At 41.4% G+C, this 17,257-nt stretch overlaps 1 protein-coding gene across 1 annotated transcript in view; it reads left to right on the forward strand.

Moving 5' to 3' along the window:
• Positions 1 to 572: 572 nt before the first annotated feature.
• LOC310957573 (uncharacterized protein) overlaps positions 573 to 17,257 on the forward strand; it is a 48,661-nt gene continuing 31,976 nt past the window's right edge. The window contains exon 1 of the mRNA XM_083928194.1: positions 573 to 985. Coding sequence (XP_083784320.1) covers positions 907 to 985 — 79 coding nt within the window. The 5' untranslated portion in view covers positions 573 to 906. The remainder of the gene's footprint in view (positions 986 to 17,257) is intronic.

Here is a 17,257-nt window from a genome sequence, read left to right on the forward strand (position 1 = left end):
AAAGACAGACAGGCACTGGAATTTGGAATCTGCAGCAGCATATTTTTATTAGTAGCCAGCAACGTTGTCCTGTCCTAACATGCTGGGTGTGTGTGTGTGTGTGTGTGTGTGTGTGTGTGTGTGTGTGTGTGTGTGTGTGTGTGTGTGTGTGTGTGTGTGTGTGTGTGTGTGGAGTGAGAGAGACAAAGAGAGCAGAACATCATTAAATGTGGCACACGCATCTATTGTTCATGTTGGATGTTTTGTGTTTGCTCCCATAAAGACACACTTTGTTTGCAGGTTTTTATTCAAATATTGAAACTTATTGCACGTGCAACAATGTAACAATGATGTCGTAATGTCTCTGTGCCGGTGCGTGCGTGCCAATAGAGACGAAATAGAGATAGAAACACCGCATAAGACCCTAAATCCCTCAAACAATAATGATGCAAATAACGACACGCGCAGTAATTACGTTTCCGTACCGCCTCACGAGTCTAAACCAGGAGTCTCTGGGGAGGGAGGGGTCACCCCGGAGGAGAGAGAGAAAGAGGGGGGGAGGAGAGGAGAGAAAGTGAGGAAAGTTTTCTGCGGGTGAGGAAGGAAAGACCTCCCGAGATTAAGGGATTTTTTCTCCCCGTTAGTCTCCTTCCTTCATCCGTCCGTCCAGAACCGAACCAGCAGAGAGGAGAAGGAGTAAACGCGCCGCTGAGAATCATTTCTCACCAATTAAATCATCCTCCGTGCACGCGCGCTCTTAATTGCCAGCTGCTGTGGTGCGCGTAAAGACGCACGGGCACGAGGCAGGAGTTCCTAAACCCCCGCGCGTAGAGAGCCAAAAGTCTCTCTGACTTCAGGTGTCCTGCGGAGCGCAGCAGGACCCGGGAGGGGATTACTGACCGCCACATCGATAGCTTCAGATGCAATATGATGGATCGATGGAGTCCAGTGCGTGAGACATGGATGCTGTTTGTGCTCGTCTCGGTGTTTGGCACCTCAAGGGCAGGTAGGCTGAAATACTAACGACTGTTTATTTGTTTATCAGTGTGCAATTAATGACCCCCCCTCTCGGTTCTATGTGCTGAAATTTACCCTGTAAAATGCTGGAAGTCTTTATTAGTCGATGTTTCCTTTTTTGCTTCCTCTCTGTGTCACATCACTCCAGGACCCTCCAGGACCTGAGCTCATCAAAGTATAAATGTCATCCTTAACCCTTCCTTAACATCATATTTAATCACCCCGAGCAGACACAATCACTGTCAGACAAATGTTGGGTTGTTGATGTGAACTTGACTGTTGGTGACTGATTAATTCTTAAAAACACAGCCCCCTCTCCCCTGCACCTGGAAAAAAAAAAACCTTCTAGTCATTTTCCACTGAACTTGTAGAAAAAATGGTCTTCTTGACAGATGGTGTTGTGATGACAGGTCATGCAGACATAAAGCTTATTGAACTGAACCACCATATTTCTGGGCTCTCTGGGCCCACTGCACATTTGCGAGACAGTCCAAAGGCACAGGCCTATATGTCCAGACTTGTTCTGCCATACCTGCATCAGTCTGTGCTCTCACACAGCAGCGTACAGGATATTTCACCTGCACAGCTGGGTAATGGGGAACAGACTGAGGCAAATTGAAGTGAGCTGTGCTGAACTGTCCCGGGGACTCTTGCTTATCTGCAGCTGCCCCCCTGGGCTGCTATGGAAGCACATGAGGGGGACTCTATTCTTCTGGTGCTCTTACAGCCTGGTGTAATTGATGTTCAAGTGCAACTGTGCATCAGTGATGAAGGACTCACCTGTTTTATCTTTTAATGTTAGAGAATGAAGCCATACAATCTCAAAGATAAGGAACCATGTTGAAATAACTAGAGAAAGTCATCTACTCTGTCTGTTTTAACCTGTTTGGACCAGATGTGTCAGGTTATGCTCAAATCTTAAATCAACTTTCACATATTTAATATTTCTCTTACACCTCTGTGATATTCATCGAATTATCAAGTGCCAAGACGAGAACATCACATGGAGTTTTAAAGAATCAAAGCTCATTCTTGGTCTTGACCTTCTTAAAATTCCCCTCAAGGTCCATTTAGTCACTTTTCTGGAGCTTTCCGTCATCATACCACATCGGCAGATGGAGTTTGTAAGTTGTCGTGGAATTCTAAATATTTCAAGTACATTTTTTCCCCTGAGTGTTTTTCTTCTCGTCCATCTCGGCTTAAAGGAAAAGTTCCATCTTTGAGGAAACGCACCTACTGATTTCTCAACAAGAGTTAAATGAGAAGATTAAACCACTGACGCCTTCGTACAGTGAATACAAAGATAGTTGAGCCAAGGAGCACAAACATGGAAACAGCTAGCCTGGTTCTATCCCACGGTCACAAAATCCAGTTATCGGCACTTGTAAGACAATCGATTAACGTGTTATATGTTGTTTGTTTAATGCATATTAAAACAAACAGTAAAAGTGACACTCTGCACATAGTGTTATGCATCAGACTATTTCTTTGCCAGGGGGAAGTAAATTCCTGAAGTCTCGCAGGTTTCCAGGCAACCAAGTCAAATATTTGGCAAGGAAGCGAATAAGCATGCTGTTTTATTTTCCCAAAATGTAAAATTATTTTAAAACTATTCACTACTACTTTAAAAATTGAGCTTCAACGTGAATTATAGAGCTTGGAAACAGTCGGAAAAACAAGCTAATGTCAATATGAGATCTGCTGAAAAAGATCTTGAGATGAGTTTGGTTAGTCAGTCATGTCATTTCCTCACAACATCAACACTTCTCAGCCTGCACGCAGAGAAAAAACAAGGAAAAGTCTTCAAAAACTCACACCCTTCATCTTACATCAGATGTTTACCTCATTTATTGGCTGATTTTATTTGCGAGTCAGCGTGCACTACCGGCTTCATTCACTATGACATCAGCGATTCTCTGCGAGAGAGTCAGCGAGCAGGTGACTTGGCAAAGACTCCACCATGTTGCCTCGTCCTGCTGTGGCGGAAGAAACGCTGAGAGGGAAAGCTGAAAAGTGCTTTTGTTCAATCAGTCAATCAAAACTGTATTTCTACAGTAAACAGCATGGATCAAAAGAACAATAAGAAAGTTAGTGGGTAAGGAAGCGAGGAAATGCTGTCCGCAAAGACTTTGAGGGAACACCAGAGGATGAACTCAGGGCTGGTGTATTAAAAGAAATGTTAAAGGAGTAAAATAAATTATACTAAGTTCAAAATAGATAAAATAGTCAATCAATAAAAGTTAAAATAAATAAATAATATTAGTAAAACCCAAATTAAAAAGTATATAACAGGAATCAAGACTAAGAGACGAATAAATAGGTTAAGAAAATAGATAAAAAATAGCTAAATAAATAAGTAAAAATAATATAAAAACCTTAAATTAATAATGAAAATGATAGATAAATAAATACAGTTAATGTGTATATATATATATATATATATATATATATATATAAAAGAACAATAAGAAAGTAAGTGGGTAAGGAAGCGAGGAAACGCTATCCCCAAAACTTTGAGGGAACACCAGAGGATGAACTGTTGTATTAAAAGAAATGTTAAAGGAGTAAATCAAATGATACTAAGTGCAAAATAGATAAAATAGTCAATAAATAAAAGTTAAAATTAAGGTCCGTAAATGAGATTCTATTAAAAGCCAAACTCAAAAGGTGGGTCTTGAGTCTTCTTTTAAAAATGGAGGTTGTTACGTGCCGACCGCCTTTAAAGAATTTCCACTAATCCATCTTTTAAAAGGAAAACCTGCCTGGAGGCTACTTTACCGTAGACTCTTTGATCGTGTCTCAATGATGTATTAAAAAAGGGGAAATTAGGTGAGTATTGATTGATGGTTATCACACATTGTGGGTCAACCCTCACTCTGCCTGTGAAGGTCATTACTGAAGTGACTGATGTGACCTCTAAACCTTTAAGGTCACCTGGGGTCAAAGGTCAGTGGGTCATCTCCCACCTGGCCGTTAGAGGACACGTCCTCGTAAATAGGACTAAACCCTCCTGGTAAAGAGAAACACAGAAAAACAAAGCTATACTGATACCCCCACACATACACACGCAGTATAATGTGTACTTACCTCCGTAACACCCGTAATCACGCCGTCTGCAGTTACGTCACTCTCGCTTTCTCTTTGCTTACTGTCAAATGCAATCACACACACCTGGCTGTCAGCAGGATGTGTGTGAATTATGATCATAGTCCTCTGAGCAATGTGGTCAAGTTAGGGTCAAGTATGTCTCGTTCTGGGCCCGAGGTGGTTCTCTTACCTGGCTCACGTCCTGTATGTAACTTATGAGTTCAGGTATCTAAAAGCCGGACCCTCACTATTTACTGCTTTTGAAGTATTCAAAGTATTCAGTAAACTTGTCTGGTTGCCAGTGTAATGCAGCTAAATCCAAATTTGTTTAGTTTAAAGCTTTCATGCTGCTTTCTGAGCTAAGTGCTCCCAAAAGAACTGTTTGTATTGGACGCAATTTACATCAGACTGTTGAAAACGATGAGATGTTTAGAGAGTTAAAAGTAATATCAGCTTGATCTGTTTGGTGAGAAAATCTGACTCAGGCTCCCAGACGGACAGATGCATGTTGCTAAGTAAAATGTACCTGACTCACTTTGCATCAATCAAAACTACGGTTGTAACTTTAACCCTAGCACAACATTTAAAGCTTAAAGTTAAAGAGATAAGTTGCTGCACGGGTCTGCGTAGGGTTGAAATATTTCCAAATCAGTGATGGTACAGCAGGTGTTCCTGATTTGACAGATGATGGGAAACACCTGCTGTGACATCACTGAATGGGATGTGGCCAGAGGCACAACAGTAGTAGTTTTTCTACCACATGTGATTCAGTGTAGAGATCATCTTTTTTAAGATATTTTTAGCCACGCTAGCAGCTCGACTCTAGAGATGACGATCTCCGCAGGTCCGTCATCACACAATTTGGTCCAAGCTGAAATATTTCAATGCATGGATTATTATGAAATCTTGTGCAGACATTGGTGTTCTCTTCAAGATGCATTTAATCTAGCACCTTCATCAAGTCAGAATATTAGTGTGTTAGCATGCTGACACGCTGAATACAGATGGTGCACGGAACATGTTAGCATAGCTAAAGTAAGATGCTGAGCTCTTGTTTCAACATTTTTGGCCCCAATATGGAATGACCTTTTCCTCTTTCCTGCCATAATTCCTGTCACTGATAACTTTACTGTTGTTCTGGGGAGGGTGTCAACAGCTTTGAGTCTCACCCTTTTTCACCAGCCAGCAAAGAGCTTCGCCCCAGGGGCATAGAGGTCCGTGAGTTTCCATACAGGTGCTCTGACCAACCAGAAGGAGTTGCCAAGTCAAAGAAAGGTGCTGCGGTTGAATAGTCCAAAAAAGAAAGTCTCTTTCTCAACACTTTTCCTTGAGCGTAAATGGAAAAACGTCATGAGGTCAAGGAAAGATGCGACGGAGAATTTTTACAGCTTTAGGAAAAGAGAAGCGCAGTGCTGAGAGGATCTGACTGCACTTGAGGTCTCTGCACGCTGAGTCTGTGTTTTTCGTGCATTTATTTAATCTGTTTAAAAAAAAGAAACTTTGCACAAAGTCAGATGCGTTTTAATATATTTGTTGCAAAAAATTGCAATACCTGTCTCCACTGGAGGAACCCGGCTGTCACCACTCTCTGCCTGCAGCTTGTGTGTGACTCCGTGGCTACCTGAAGAGGCTGAGCTGTCCTCATTCTTCTCTTTCATCCCCCTCCTCGTCATCATCATCCACCTGAATATCTGACCAGTTCAAAGTCAGCTATAATATATCAGATACGAAATTCATCATTCATTCATCTTCAACCGCTTGTCCCTTGTCGGGCGTGAGGCGGGGTACACCTTGGACAGGACGCCAGTCTATCGCAGGGCACATAGAGACAAACAGACAGACAAGGCGACAGTGGCGACAGTGCTAACCACAACACCATCGTGTAGCCCGAGATATGAAATGATACTTGAAATTCTGCATCTCATTGATTATATGGTTGTCAAGTGCTTGATGCAGGGAGACAAAGTAAACCAACCAAACATGCGTTATCATGCATGTGTGATTGCATGCACGCATCATATCATCAAGAATGCAGAAAATTGTGTTGCAAAAACCTTTGCAAGCAAAAGTTTTGCGGTCGATGTGTATTCCTGATTGAAACCAGAGGTCGTATTTATTTATTTTTAAAAGTGCGACAATTACAGATGAAAAATACGGCCTCGGTGTGCAGAGGTCTTAACACTCAGCTATTTGATTACAATAATAATTACAACGGCATTATTTTTGTGGATCTGCTGTGAAACTACAGTTTTCTGGCGATGAACTGCCAACAGCACACTTTACTCCGTAAAAGATGGTCAAGTTTATTCTATGCTAAAGGAGATAAGTAATGAAGCATTGGAGCTTCTTTCTTTAGCATTCAGCTCTTATCATGGCTGCCACTGAGATGCTTCCTGTCATTTCACTCAGTTAGGAACATTCGTTAGTTAAAGAAGAATATTTGACAACGGAGATCCAGACGCAGTCCATGACAGCCCAAACCCGATGGAAGCACCATTACCTGGAATATGACCCAGGTCCTTGTTGTGTTGATGGTCAAGAGTGTAGCACCTGCTTCCTTTGAGATAAACATTAGTGAAATACAGTGCTTATTGAGCGTATGTTTTCAGAGGAGTTGGTCCTTTCATATAGCTCCAGCCAAGCCCCAGCCGTCTCCACTTCCTGTTCAATCCCCTCCACAAGGAAACAATAAGGGCAGAAGCTGAAATGGAGATTCTGTCGAGAGAGATTAAGATGAAACAAAGACATGAGAGCCGCAACAATAAATCTGAAATTGTAAATAAGTTATTGAATTAATTGTTTTTCTCTCGATTTTCATGCATTCATGTGTGTCCAGGAGCATCGTGGGAGACAAAGAGATGTCTGTTTTTGTCTGTGTGGGTATAACAAAGAGCAAAATGCGGGTAAAAGACGACAACAGTCAGCCGGCGGTCTATGTCTGATTTCTTGTCAGGTTGTACTGTAGCAGAGGGGGGTAATGCTTCCCTCAGCTTACCAAAACAACGTGTGTGCCGAAAGGAAAGTTTTTGTGCAGTGACAGATGGAAGTGGTCTTTGTAACTGACCGACTGAGAAGGATTAGTTTGAATAAGGTTTTTAGGTCAGTTAGAGAAGGATGGATTGTTTGAAAGCGCTCCTCACAACAGACAAAACAGAAGTGACAAACTAGGATACGAGTGTAATACAAAGAAGACAAGAGATTTGAGCCCCGGCAGTGTGTGCGCATTGGAGCAAATGGAGGCTTTGGCGTTTATGTTTCAGTGGCTACAGTGTGTTTGTATGCATAAATGTGTTTGGGTGGAAAATAGGTATGGAGGTTGTATAATGTTGGAGCATCTTTATTCAGAATTCAACAGAAATGATTTGGAGGGCATCGACCACTTTGGTCAAGACTGAAATAACAAGTTTTGGCATTTTGACATTCATGGTCCCCAGAGGATGAGGCCTAATGACGTCAGTGATCCCAGATGTATCCTCTAGTGCCAGGGTGAGGTTTTTATTTGTGGTTTTGAGAGACATATCTGAACTACTCAACTATTCAACAGACATTCATTTTCCAAACATGATGAATTGTCATAACCTTTGTGATCCCTTAACTTTACATATAGCGCCACCATCAGGTTCATGACCAAATACCTACAAAACTACTGACATTCCCGTCAGCCTCAACTGTACTTTGACCTTGGGGCTAAAGAGCAAATGCTAGGCTAAGATGGTTAACATGGTCAACTATCAACATTGTCTAAACTTTGTGAGCATGTTAGCATGCTGACGTTAGTATTCAGCCCAAAGCACCGTTGTGTCTGAGTACAGCCACATAGAGCTGATAGCATGGCTGCAGACTCCTGTTTTGACACTGTTGACACCTCTTAGTGTCATTCATCATACTTAATTGAAGTCAGATTTGTCCTAGTTAATAACAAATAATAACAAATACGATTGACTCTGGTGTAAAGTCTCCCAGACCAACCATTTGTCGATGCAAAAGCACAAAAAAAGATCCAGCAGTGGGAATAAAACTGATTGGAGCCTTGTTTAACACTGTCTGTATAAGTAGGAGACTGAACTGACTTGAATATGTACAAAAGCTGTTAAATCATAGATGTAGTGATCCGTTTACTAATAGTCCATTGAAGAAATCAAACTGACCGACACCTGGTTGTGTCTTCAACTTGTGACAGCCACAGATCTGCAGTCAGCTGCTCAAATATCAGGTAGAAGAGAAAGTTGCTTAGGCTTTTAAATTCCCCCAGGAACATAGGCCATTGGCGAAGCTCTTCAATCCTCTCTTGTCTTGGGGCCCTCCTCTCCAGTTGTCGCCACGACACCTTTTCTTTCTCCATCTCCAGTTCTGAGGTTGTTTTTCAGGTGGTTCTCGGTCTGTCTCTCTTCTTCCCTCCCTGTTGGTTCCACGTCAGCGCCCGTTTGGTGATTGATTTCTTTCTTCTGTGTGTTTGGTGAGTTTCCACAGGTTGGGATTAGAAATGGTGTTAGACCAGAATATTCCCAGGAGTCATCTGATTCACCGGTTGGTGAAAGTCTGCAGCTTATTCAGTGTGCTGGTGGTAATTCTCCAGGTTTCTGAGCTGTAAAGTAGAGTGGTCTTTACGTTTGAGTTGAATATTTGCAGTTTGGTCTTGAGTGGCAGTTGTTTTCCCTCCAGATATTGTTTACTGTGTTGAATCTTGTCCTTGCCTTTCAAATCCTGGCTTGGACATCGTCCTCCGTGCCACCTTCCACTGAAATGATGCTACCAAGGTATGTGTTGTTCTTGCTGTTGATACGCATTACTTTAGTTTTTGTTGAGTTTATTTTGAGTCCTAGCAGAGCAGCAGTTTCCTCCAGTTTTCCTGATTTTTTCCTGCATCGTTGGAGCAAGTTGGGCTGCTCATGTGATTGGTTGTATAATTGATACTTTAAATTATTTCTTTGCTTATTTCTACAATAAACTCTGGCTCGATATTATTTCATCACTGGCGACGCTCATTGTTTTTATGTGATGATTGTTAGACATGCTGTGTTGCACTGCCAGCTTTTATTTTGAAATCTATTTCATCATGTATCTTTGCGATGCATTGCTGCAGCACATGGATAGCTTTTGCTCAATGCCGAACTCACAGTCAACTAAAACGTTTTATTTTGCCCAGATGTTTCGACCATCACTGCATGTAATAAACTTAATTCGACACAGGATGTGATGTGTCGCTCCCTAAACTAATTTGTGTGATCGAGAAAAGCCGATTCTATATATCTTAGACTCATAACATGTCGTGCGGTACACAAAAATTGTTCACAAAAGCTCATAATTTAAGATGATATATTGGAATTAGGGTGGTTTTTGGTAAACAAAGAGAATTACAATAGCTTGAATTTAACTTTTATCACTTTGTACTCGTGTACCGTATGTCTGCGAGCTATAAATTTGTCTTGTGTTTGAAAATAAGCTCACTCTTTGTTCTCCCTGAAATCAAAGTCACTGTATGATGCAACATCCAACAATAATAGAGCACAGGGCCACAAAAAGCAATGTGTTGCTGTCGGAGAAGAGTTGGAGTCCTGCGACTGACTAATATTGATGCAGCCTTTGATCTGCGCTTGAGAGGAAGCGTGACTCTGTTGGAATGAACGTCTGTGAAATCTTTCGTTTTTCATTTGAGTCAAGGGGAGTGAAGATTGAGGCAGAGATGTTGCGACATGAGATGACGTGGGATTTCAACACGAATGGCACAGATTCCTAGAAGGAGGCACGTGTCTGTCTGTCTGTCTGCTAGCTTCTTATTCCCTCTCTCTGTTACTGATATTAACAATGCATCTAAGTAAAAGAACGTGTGTGTGTGTGTGTGTGTGTGTGTGTGTGTGTGTGTGTGTGTGTGTGTCTGTCCGTGTGTGTGTGTGTATCAGACAGCAGGAGAGACTGTCCAGTGTGTTTCTTTGATGAGAGCCAGCTGAACTGGGAGGAAAGAAAACACATGGTCCCTCCATCCTATTCCTCCGTCTGCACTCTTTCTCCTTCTCCTCTCTGGTTTTCATCTCCCTCTTTTTATCATTCTCGTGGTATAGTCTCTGAGGAGAGCCGTGTCAGATGTTGAGAGAGACGTTTGAGAGAGGCAGCAGCAGCAAGAGAGAGAGTTCGCTAGAGAAAGAGTAAAATAGGTGAAGGACTGTAATGACAGACCTCTGTGGGGACAAATCAAACAAATCTTCTGCGTGGGATCTTAACCCAGGGGTGTGTGTGTGTGTGTGTGTGTGTGTGTGTGTGTGTGTGTGTGTGTGTGTGTGTGTGTGTGTGTGTGTGTGTGTGTGTGTGTGTGTGTGTGTGTGTGTGTGTGTGTGTGTGTGTGTGTGTGTGTGTGTGTGTGTGTGTGTGTGTGTGTGTGTGTGTGTGTGTGTGTGTGTGTGTGTGTGTGTGTGTGTGTGTGTGTGTGTGGGGCTGGGTTAAACATAAGTTCTTGTTTCTGCACAAAGGCATGTTATTGCATTCTTTGCCATCTCTGAGTTAATGACAGACTAATCACAAACACACAAACACATGTACCCTAACAAAGCACTTACCCAGTCTTCATTCATTCACACACACACACACACACACACACACACACACACACACACACACACACACACACACACACACACACACACACATACACACATCTGGTTTACAGTAAATCCATAGTTTTTTCAGTATGGTGCCCGTTAAGTTGTCTAAGCGTTTCAGTGTATTGTTTGTGTCGACGTACTCGTGTGTCTTGTGTGTATATACGTTGAACCTTAAACCACAGCCCAACTGAGATGGGTTTTTTGAGTCTATAGGGAATGTTTTGAGCTGGAATGAATGAATGAATGAATGAATGAACGAAAATAGACCTATTTATATGTGAACTGTTCACCGATTTTGCACCAATGTGACTGCAAAGGCTGCTCAGAAGGCTGCAAATAACTTTATTAATGAATATTTGGCATTATTATACATTTTATACAATGTATTACACTGTCAAACAATTTGAGAAATGAACACTGAGGAAAAAAGATCTGTCTGTCTGTCTGTCTGTCTGCCTGTCTATCTATCATCTATCTCTCTATCTTTCTATCTATCTATCTATCTATCTATCTATCTATCTATCTAGCCTATAGAATAGTCATTTGTTGTTGATCTTTGTATTCAAACTACTGTTGCTGTGCTTTATGTTGAGGCTTACATTTCACATGTTCTGCATGTGTGTGCATGTTGATCACGTTGCTTTGCTCTTCACACCAAAATCCATAGCCTCGGGATAACAGCAGCAACGGATGGAGACCAGAACACCCCTTGTGTATGCACAGCCCAGTACATGGACACTATGTGTGTGTGTGTGTGTGTGCACATGCCCACTCTTTGTGGATGTTGTGGGCTTGTACATAATATGGATCAACAGCACAGGGAAACATTTAAGTGCATACAGAGTAAGAGCAGAGAGTTTCCATGTCTCGTCTTGTCCCGCTGCATTCAGATGTCAGATCATTTCTTGGTATGTACGACTGAAACCCCTCTTCTTTCACACACTGCTTATGGGTGTCAGGAGTCGTGTCACCTTAAATCTAACCATGGCTCTAACATGTCTGAACACCAGGAGCTACCTATTTATGGCTTTAAGAAGAGCTTGTTAGCAACTAATCATGCTAACAGTTTACCAGAAAAATAAAACCACTATGTTGTAAACTGTAATATTGTAACTTCCCTCGTATACGTATGTAATCTGTAGTTCTGATGCAGAACTGTAGCAGTCTTCAGCTTCGTTCCACTAAGTTGCTTCCTTATCAGGTTTAAAGAGTTTACACTGAGCTGGGAAAAAAAGCAGAGTATACTACATCTTAATAATGTCTGCTTGGAAAACTGCAAAGCCATGTTAACAGTCCACCTAACTGAGAAATGCAACTGCTTCATTTGAGCTGGATTTAGTCTCTTCTTTGTGTGTTTGGTGATTGTGTGTCCTGTCTGTTGTGTTTTATTTCTATTTAAACTGTAACTAGTTAATTTCATGGTAAAATAAAGGTTATAAAAAAAGAAAAAATACTATGTTACTTCAATCCTAAGGAGGTACTGAGTAGAAACAATGTTTAATGTGTTCAGTTAAAAAGTGTTTGTGGGAAAAGAGTGACACTGAGAATAAAGTGGTTGGGAGGATTTTGAAGGAACAGTTCGACGGTTGATTCATCGTTTTGCTGAGAGTTAGATGAGAAGAGTGATATGAGTTCCTGGCAGGATATGACGGACAGTTTATCGGACCAATAGAAGAGCAGGACCACACAGAATCCATGTCCTTTTATCTCAACGTCAAAAAAATGATGCACTAACAAAAGGCAAACCAAGAGATAGCCAATACAGTCGTGCTGAATTACAAAATTAACTTGTTATATTGATACCACATCCATGTCTGAAGGGTAGATATGAAGCTGCGGCCAATTAGCCTAGCATACACACTGGATGCAGGGGTAACAGCTGGTGCGCCCCTGTCACTGTGCCCAGCAAAGACATAGTCTTGGCACATAACTCCCCGTAAAACCACAAAACCAGAGCCAGGCTAGCTGTTTCCCCCTTTTCATGTCATTGTCGTGGCTGAAGTGTGTGATGTCATATTGGGTTGCCTTATATCTTCTATATCTTTGCTCCTCCGTTGACGTAACGGAGAAGTACCCCACAGCACGTTAAAATACCTTTCAATATATTGTAGACCAATTCCCCACCACAAAATGTAGCTTCAAGCTAAACCACAGAATTGAATCAACACACAGAAAAAGTTGTAAACAAAAGACGAACCTTTGAGTGTAAACGCACTGCAGGACTGTTGTACTGCATTTCATTATATCACATTGTGTGGGTGTTTCTATTTTTCTGGTCACTGTGTATGTTTTGTGTTTTGTGCAGTGAACAATCGGAGCACAAAGACTAGGGCTGCCCCCCGACCAAGGATTTTCTTGTTTGACCAGTGGTCAACATTTAGAGTGATTAATCGACTAATTGATACCGTATATCCCCCAAGTATAGCCTCAGCGACTGAATAACATAATTCAACATAATTAATAACCATTATTTCTATTGTATGATTTTAGTGCGCACAGCCACGCGCTATAAGTCTGCCACCTGTTAATGACACCAGATAATTATTTCAGACTAGTTCAGTAACGTTACAATAGTATTTATCTCTGCTTTCAAACTTGGGCCACCAGTGGCAGGTAGCTAGAGAACGTTACTTACATTAAGGTGGTAGGTTATGTTCGTCATGGACGAGTGATAGGTGAAGTTTTTCTTGGGGTCATCATTGTTGTTTTCCAAGTGATCCCATATTTTAGACGTCTTTCCCGACATGATTGGCTGTTAATTATTAACTGTCTAACCGCCATGTGCAGCCAAGGGAGCTGCCTGCCATGTCGCAAACCAAAACACTGACAGTGAATGAGTGAGTGTCATGACTTCCTCTATCTGGCCCTCCAAATTAAAAGCCATCCAGCCTTTAAGGTCAGCCGCCAGTCACATAGATTTTCACTTAATTTTGACAAGACACGGCTCAAAATGTTTTCTGTTTTTTCCACCAATCGACCAATGAAGTCTTGGTCAGCTAATGATTTTTTGGTCGGGGGCAACCCAAGTGAAAAAGTTTCTCAGCCCATAAAGCTACAACAATAATAAGAAGTTTTAAAAGTGCAATATTAGCTATATCCAGCGTTTAACAGTTGCCACTGGCAACCAGTTATCTGCCACTTATTAACATAATGATAATAACCAGCAGCTGCACGTGCGATGGTGCGTTTACTTGCATGCGCACAGGGCATCTGTTTTAGAGACAACGGTGAAGGAAATTAAGTTGTTTGACTGTGGGTTGAAAAGTTCAACCTGTCACCGTCACAAATTAATGTGAAAATTGATTCAACCCTCAAAGAACCAGTTGAACCTGAACAAAAACAACAATGACCTTGTGGCTGTTCAATATTGGGCTAACTTATAAATGCATAGTATAAAATGGCAAGCACATTTTCAGTTTTGGCTACCAAATGCAGGTTGCCAGCCTTGCAAAAGTAAGTGTTGTGTCTGCTTGTATCAGTAGATAAAATGATGCCCTGCATACGAAAGACAGGATTACAAGCTGACAGGATGCGTGCAGGCTGGCAGACACACAGATGGACAAAAAACAAGGAAAATGGGCGACAAATACATCTGGAGCTCAGACTCAGACATTTGCCAACTATGTGTGTGTGTGTGCGTGTGCGTGTGCGTGTGCGTGTGTCTGTGTGTGTGTGTGTGTGCGTGTGTGTCTCTGTGTGTGTGTGTGTGTGTGTGTGTGTGTGTGTGTGTGTTGAAAGGTGCATAGCAGATGGAGGGTTTACGTAAGTCCCAGAAATACGTGTGAAAAGGAGCCACACCAGTAGAGGCATGCCCTCCTCGCCCCTACAATCTATTATTTCTTCTGTTTCCCCTCTTTACCCCCTTCTCTCTCTTTTCACTTTCAATATGGTGCTCATTTCTCTCCTGTCTCCCCCCCGGTCTCATCTTTTACATCCCATCTTTTTCTGCTTAGTCCATCTCACAGATCTCTGTGACTGTTGTGTCCGCAGTGTTCAAAAGAATGTGTGTGTGTGCATATGATATGGATTTCTGCTCCAGATACAACTCTGGCCCGACTTTAGAAATGCCTTTAGGAATTCAAAATGTCTCTTTTGCTTTTTTTGTGTGTGTGTGTGTGTGTGTGTGTGTGTGTGTGTGTGTGTGTGTGTGTGTGTGTGTGTGTGTGTGTGTGTGTGTGTGTGTGTGTGTGTGTGTGTGCCCCCTGGTATTAGTCTTTGTTTTAGGATGACTGTTTTCATGTGTTAGTGCCAAGATGGGTGTTATCATGTGATTACACCAAGTGTCTGCAACAAGTATTTGTCACAGAGAGAGAGAGAGAGAGCGAGAGCATATGGTCTGACTGATAAAGTATTTCCTTGGCTTGTTTACAAGGTAGCTTAATTATAGGGCCGGTTGTTTTTGATGGTCATGGGCTAGTCAATTGCTTATTCTGCCCGTTGGTGCTGGTTAGGAAAAACAGCGCGTTTATCAGTTTGCTGTAAGTGGGTGCCTGTTCAGCTGGAAAAGAGGTTTCCAGTCAAGGTGACAGTTCCACAAGACCGTTTTGAGTTAGAAAACTCCAAACGTGCAGAGTGTTGGATACGTTGTTAATAGAAACAACTTTAATTTCTGCAGGCAGCAGCTTTAAAAACAAGTATAACTATAGGCATAGTTTGCTCAGCAATTTCACAACTGTTTTAAATCAGTGTATGTTAAACTAAAGGTAACCATAGCAACAGTACTTGTGCTTCAAGTTAACAATAACAACACATTAGATTACCGTATTTTCCGCACTATAAGGTGCACCACATTTTAAGGCGCACCTTCAATGAATGGCTTATTTAGAAACTTTTTTCATATATAAGGCGCACCACATTATAAGGCGCATAGAACAGATGCTACAGTCGAGGCTGGGGTTACGTTCTACATCCATTAGATGGAGCTGCGCTAAAGGGAACGTCAACAAAACAGTCAGGGGAGGTCGTCTTGTTGCTTCCTCCACTTCGGCACCATTGATTGGTTCATGTTAAACTCTCTGGCTGCTGCTCTATTCCCGTGTTCTTCTGCGTGACTAACGGCCTTGAGTTTAAACACTGCATCGTAAGCGTGTCTCTTAATAGGAGCCATTTTGGGCTCTTTACACAAACACACACGTGGAAATGAAACGGCACGTTTCTCACAGTCATATATCTCAACATGCACCGCGCGTTACTTCTTCTACGGGGGAAAATAGAGTCGGCGGCTGCCTACCGTAGTTGTGAGACCTGTTGTGGCTCAATATTGGTCCATATATAAGGAGCACCGGATTATAAGGAGCACTTATAATCGCGTCGGCTTTTGAGAAAATTTAAGGTTTTTAGGTGCAACTTATAGTGCGGAAAATACGGTACTCTATAAAAGTAGAAGATTCTTTAAAAAAGCCCCTAATTTAAAAACAACTGTTGTCTCATTCAACTGAAATAACTAAATTAATTTAAACATAAATGGATACTTACGTTCATACAAACTGTGATGCTCATCTCCGACAGACAGCTGTCACTACAAATGTTACAGACCCTCTGATTCCTGTCCAAGCGTTACTTTCTTCTCTACACTTTGATTACACACAGGCATCTTCCTCTTGTGGTATCTCAAGAGTTGCAAAGGGTTGGATGGGAAGTTAACCTGGGAATTTAAGCCCAACTTTCAACTTTGACTTATTTTGAGGGTAAATATAAATAAAAAAGATATATATAATATTCATCTCATCTCATCTTCAACCGCTTATCCGGGGTCGAGTCAGGGTTTATATGATATTATATTATTTTATTTTAAAATGGTTTTCTTTTTGGTTATAATAATAGTGCATTCAGTATCGCACTGTTCCATCAAATGTACAGATAGTTTGCCAGCACCGCATTCAACAGGAATTCAGTCAAATTGCAACCCTCTGCATGTACTGCACAGTGCATTCTCCAATCACATGTGCAGCACACACTACTGCCAACACTGCTGCACTGTCTGAGCCAAAGGACTACATGCTTTCATGCGTTTATCATAATACTGGAGTGGATATGTTTTCAGAATCAGAATCAGAAATACTTTAATGAGCCCAGGTCGAAATTATTTAATATTTCACTTAACCAGCCTATTTTAATGATAGCCTAAAGCAACAGCACAGTTTATAACTTGATAACACATTGTGCTAGTTTGCTTGTTAGATTAAATTGGATTTGACTTTATTATCATTGCAGAGAGTTTGTACTGACACAGTGAAATACAGTTTAGTTTAAGTAGACAGCAGTAAATACTGAATAACGGACAGAATAAACATGAATATATAAACCTTTTCCATCTTAACTTCCTCACTAGCTAGCTCCCCACATGAATGTATTACATCTGCTTATTATATAGTAAAAGGCTTGTTTCTATCTGCATATGACCTGGTATATACAGCATAAAGAATCCCTATATTTACACTTAACGCCAGTTCATTCCCATACGTTCCCATGGAAAAGTTTTCACTTTGAAAACTGAGTATCACAGAATTTTCCTGCAACCCTAGGTATCCATCAGTTTCCCCAGTTAAAGAAAACGGCAAAAGCTTTGTCAGCGATCA

The sequence above is a fragment of the Echiichthys vipera genome, assembly GCF_963691815.1.
Source record: "Echiichthys vipera genome assembly, chromosome: 2".
NCBI lineage: Eukaryota > Metazoa > Chordata > Actinopteri > Perciformes > Trachinidae > Echiichthys > Echiichthys vipera.